This window comes from Solea senegalensis, linkage group LG18 (assembly GCF_019176455.1).
Source record: "Solea senegalensis isolate Sse05_10M linkage group LG18, IFAPA_SoseM_1, whole genome shotgun sequence".
In the NCBI taxonomy this organism is placed as follows: Eukaryota; Metazoa; Chordata; class Actinopteri; order Pleuronectiformes; family Soleidae; genus Solea; species Solea senegalensis.
In genome coordinates, this window is record NC_058041.1 from 7,635,662 (window position 1) to 7,641,013 (window position 5,352).

Genomic DNA, 5,352 nt, shown 5'->3' on the forward strand with positions numbered 1-5,352 from the left:
TTTTTCAGTGTGTTGAAAGTTTTTGGGGGTTTTTTCTACTGCAGGTGAAATGCGTCTGTTAGGTACTTTTATCTAAAAACTGCAAAAACAAACTATTTACCGACACCCCAGTCAGGTGCCCCACATATACAAAACAGTTTAACTTAATATTTTCTTCCTTTTTTTTTAAATAATTAAAACTCAAGAAATTAATCACCACCCATGCCTTAATAGCTTTAAGACATTTTAACAGTGATTGGTCAGAGTGAGTCATCTGCAGAGCAATGAAATGCCATATTTCCTAAAAACATTACTGCCATTCTCTGGAATTAGGCCATATTCTTTTCTTTCTTGTGTCTTCAGACCCTGGTTGACATCATCTGCAGCGCTAGAAGGTTCCCGGGCCGCTGAAGGGTGAACTCTGGCTCTTCCCGTGTCTCACCAGGTTGAACACCTGTGTATTGTGCTTGTTCCTGCTCTCACAGGGTGAATGAGATGCTTTTTGTTTTTTTGAACATTTAAAAATCAAAGACTTTTATTCATATTATTTTATCTAAGCAAGTTCCATGGTGAGATACTGGAACATGTCATGTAGGTCTCTGATGCTTTGCTCCAGCTGGGCCACAATCCCATCCAGAGCCTGTTTTGAAGTTAAAGCATCAATGGAGATCTGTACACAGCCTCAGAGCAAACATTTATTAGTTGTAATACATGCATCCATTTTCTACTGTTTTATCAGTCTCAGCTGACACATCCTGCACATATTGCCAGTCCATCACAGGGACACAGACACAAACAACCATCCACTTTCACACTCACACCTACAGTCAATTTAGAGTGCCTAATCCCCAAATCTGCATGTTTTTTGACTGTGGGAGGAAGCTGGAGAAAACCCATGCACACACAGGGAGAACATGCAGAAACATCCTTGTTTCCGACCAGGTTGCAAACTCAGGTCTTCTTGCTGTAGAGGAATGAGTGCTAACCACTACACCAACCATGTGGCCCAGTTGTAATACATTATACAATAAAATCTGCAAGTGAAGTTAGGTTGAAAGTAAGGTGGACAACAAGATGACCAACGTTACGACGACGATGGCCAGAAAGATGGCGATCCAGATCTTCTTCTGCAGTGGACGACAGAGAGAAAGGTTCATTAACACACATGCAAAACACCAACAAATAAAAAATGGACAATGACATTTTTATTTTCTACATGTGTATGTATGGTTATTTGTATATAGAACTGTATATTTCATAGAGGATGTTAGTTCAGGTCATCATTAGAAATGGACAACATGAATCTTTCAAGCTAGGACAACATTTGATAGTTTTCTAATCAAACAAACACAAGTGAATTAAGTTTAACTGTTGAATTGAAATGTCTTTGAGGTTTTTGTGTGTGAAACCACATTGTACCTTGCACGCTTTCTGCCGATACGTGACTGCTTGCCCTGTGTTGTCCTTTGCTTTCTCCACATTGACAGATGACTGGTCGATGTTGTTTTGAATCCGGTTGACCATCTCTCCCTGCAAGATGGGAAAAAGCAATCTGAATCAGACGCTTCTTCAAACTGTGATGAACCTCAGAGACTTTCACCAGCATTGTTTCACCTGGGCCACCACTTCAATGGTGAGGTACTGGAACATGTCATGCAGGGTTTCAATGCTTTGCTCCAGCTTCAGGATCTCGTCGTGTTGGGACTCGATCTCATCCAGATCCTGTTTTGTAGTTGCACAACTGCTGAAGATCTGTAGACAGCCACACAGCAGACATTTATTAGTTGTAATGCATGAGATGGATAAATATTCCTGTGGTCATGTGGTCTCAGGGTCTCATTTAAGATAAATCGGGGTATCAAAAACATCTGCATCATTCACACAAGCAGGAAGCCACATATGTGATGCCCACTGTTTTTTAATCTTGATACATCACCTGTACATCCATCTTGCCACTTTCGAGCATGGTGTCCAGCTCCTCGTCAGATACGTTGACCCCAGCTGCAGTAGAAAATGAATAAGAGCATATAATAGTTTTTGTTATTTTTAGTTATGCAATTTAAAATGAAAATGACATTCCATCCGAGCTGAACTTTTATTTTATAAATACGTTATATTTGTTTGCAGATATTATACAAAAATGCAAAATATTCTTCTTTTAACAGCAACATTTTAGCAGTGTTATAATGTAACAAAGTACAAATATTTTGTACATGTATCTGTACTTTGATATTTATATTTCTAGCAACTTTTACTCCACTGCTTTTCCTCTTTTTTTGCTACTCTTTACTACCATATCAAATCAGAAGAAGAATTGGTAATGGTCTGTATTTATATTTTATATAGAGCTTTTCTGGTCTTGAGCTGCTTTACACTACAGCTTTGTCATTCACCCATTCACGCGTTAAGTGTCTTGTTCAAGGACACATATAGACTAGCAGAGCTGCAGATTGAACCCACAACTCACCGTTGCTCAATCCTGACTCTAAAATGACTTTTGATACTTAAGTACATGTGCTCACTGATGTTTAGTTGCCTCTGTATTCTCTCCTTGTTGCAGTCTCTGTACCGGGACTGTACGGTGTAAAAGTAACCCACCAGCTCCAGAAACATCTTGGAGCAGATGCTGTGCTGGAAAATGAAAGAGTTACAGTCAGTGGAGAGTCAGGGTTTGATCATGGATGTAAAGATGAACTCATGTGTGAAAGTCCACCTACAAGCTTAAAGTGAAACTGCATAATTACATGTGACTGTAAGTAGAACACCTTTTTTTTTAACACTGCTACAAGTTATTATTTTTAGATTGTTGTGGTGTAAAAACAACAATTATGGCTCAACCTGTGTGCGTTGTATCCGAACATTTATGGGAATATATTTTCCCTCCTTGACTCCCTTCTTGGGTTCGATATCTGTGGAGAGATTGTGGAGTGATACATGGACCTCAACTGAACGCTGCATGGTGTATGTACGTCATAATTCATCCTATTCATCACTCACTCCTCAGCTTTCTCTGGATCTGGCTCGCCATTGTTTTTATCTCTTCTGCAAAAAACTGCAGCTCTTTCTTCCGACCTAGACGAGAGAAGATCAACATGTTCAGCACATAAATGCCCCCGTAAGAGACGATGTACATTCTATTTGTGGGGATTAACATTCAAAAAGAGAAACAAAAACTGGGCTGTACGGGGTAAAAAGAGAACAAGGGCCTTTCTAAGGCGTTTGCATGCTCTCCTTGTGTGTGTGGGGGTTTTCTCCGGGGTTCTTTGGTTTCCTCCAACAGTTCAAAAACATGCAGATTATGGGATTAGGCAAATTGGACACTCTAACTTGAGTGTGAGAGTGGATGGTTGTTCGTCTCTATGTGGCCCTGTGATGGACTGGCGACCTGCGTCAGCTGGGATTGGCACCAGCGACCCTCATGGTGAGGATAAAGTGGTAGACAATCTTCCTACTGCTGTGTGAGTAAGATTATAACCAAATCTTGACCAGTTACTACTTACCCTCCACAGGTAGAGCCATGCTGAGCACAGTTTTTTGTTTGTTCTCAAGGTCCAACACCATCTTCTTGAGACTCTGGATCTCCTCATGGATTTCATGTGCCTCCATAACAGAAAAAAGGGGTATCTGTTAAATCATCCATCAACAAACAGTAAAGGTTTGTATGTTGTTATTCATTCCACACTAGTCAGGTTACGGCCTCTCAAATGTGTGGTTCTCTCTCAACACTGATGAAGGTTAAAGAATAAATTGGTTTCAGAAACAGCTATACATAGAAATAATCATAGGCGATGTGTAATGTCACCTTTTTTAAAAAGACTTCACTCTCCTTCTCCTCTTTGGTTGATGAGTTTCTGGGTTTGGTGATCAAAGCTCTGGTCTCCTCCTCATCATCATCATCATCATCTTGATCTGAAGCCTCAATGTACTGCAGTCACAAAAACACACACATGCACAAACTTGGCTTTCAGTACTGAGGGACTGATTCTCTGTAGTTCAGATCATCTTTTTCTCGTTACCTCTGCCAAGGAGGCTTTGGTTTCAGTCACATTTGTTTGTCTGTGAGCTGCCTCACAGGTTATTGCCCAAGGAAGATATTTTTACATTTTGCTGGTGATACAGATCTCCTGTCAGTCAGTATGTGTTCTCTGAGATTATTATAATGATTATTATTATTATTCTTACAACCTCAGCAGGTTAACTTCAAAATGGGGGTGGGAATCGGAAGGTTATTCCTGATACGATACCAATATTATCACGATACAAGGATTCTGTGATCATCAATACATTGCAAGACAGTCATACATCACGATATCTGTCTAACTGAAGAAAACAAAATGTCCGTGAAAAGTTAAAAGTGCAGGATTTCTCTCATTTATTCACGACATAGAGAACAAAGTGCATAAAGTCTATGTGTTTCTCCGCCATGATCCCTAATATCCCTCTTCTTCTGCCAGGTGACTTCCACCCAAGTCTCCCTCATTCATTTGAGCAGTGCCACCTTGAGGAGGCATCAAGTAGCAACGCCCAGTAAGTGAAACTAACCTTCATTTATTAATAAGAACGTTGATATTTGTCCTAGATGATCGTATTGATGATCATATTGCACGAGGAAGGGCAACAATAAATCACCAAATCGATATTTTGATCCAGCCCTACTTTAAAGCCGACTTGCATAATAATATGCTTTATATTTATATTTCTCTGTTCTTGCGGAGTACGTACAGGCCTTTAATCACGATTATTTTATTTACTTTTTAAAAATGTGAGATATTAAACTATTTTGAATTTTGTGAGACTCATTAAAATTGAGGATCACTGGAGGAGAAACAATGACTTGTTAATGACTTGTTAACTGCATTAGTCAAAGATGTTACTCGACACAAAGAGTGAACCTGGCTTACTTGACAATCTCTGTTGCTAAAGTTGTCAACTTAAAAACTCACTTTTCTCAGCTCTTTAATCCGGTCCCGCATTTTTCAGGGTGAGGCAGAGAGATGTTAAGATGTTTGTCACATTATTTTTGCACACAGTTATTGTCCTGTGTGGATTGCAGACATGCAACCACCTGAAAATATTAGTTTCCTATGGCAAACTAATGTTTATTAGACTTTTTCACCATTAGACCCTCAGGTTAGGTAAACCCCAAAAAAAACTGGATGAACTTTAACTTCATGTGCTGGCTCTTTGGCATTTTTCCTACATTTTCTACCAGTATTTGCAAAATATATGACACAAATAACATGTCCTTTGATAATTTAAAAGATCAATGCAAAAAAAAAGTATAGTGCCTTTGTTGTCAGTTTAAGAGATTCAAATTACAATTCAGAGAGTGAAGGACAACTTTGAGAAACTGAAAAGTCTCTTCTTTTTCTT

General features: G+C 39.2%; 1 protein-coding gene across 1 annotated transcript; it reads right to left on the reverse strand.

Annotated features, from left to right (window-relative positions):
* Positions 1-1,025: 1,025 nt before the first annotated feature.
* LOC122759530 (syntaxin-4-like) lies at positions 1,026-4,952 on the reverse strand. Its single transcript, XM_044014456.1, has 10 exons — positions 4,923-4,952; positions 3,782-3,904; positions 3,480-3,579; positions 2,977-3,051; positions 2,818-2,888; positions 2,502-2,610; positions 1,916-1,980; positions 1,594-1,731; positions 1,399-1,509; positions 1,026-1,106 (listed from the first exon to the last, which is right to left on the reverse strand). The coding sequence occupies exons 1-10, from the start codon at positions 4,950-4,952 to the stop codon at positions 1,026-1,028; spliced, it is 903 nt and encodes a 300-aa protein (XP_043870391.1).
* Positions 4,953-5,352: the final 400 nt, after the last annotated feature.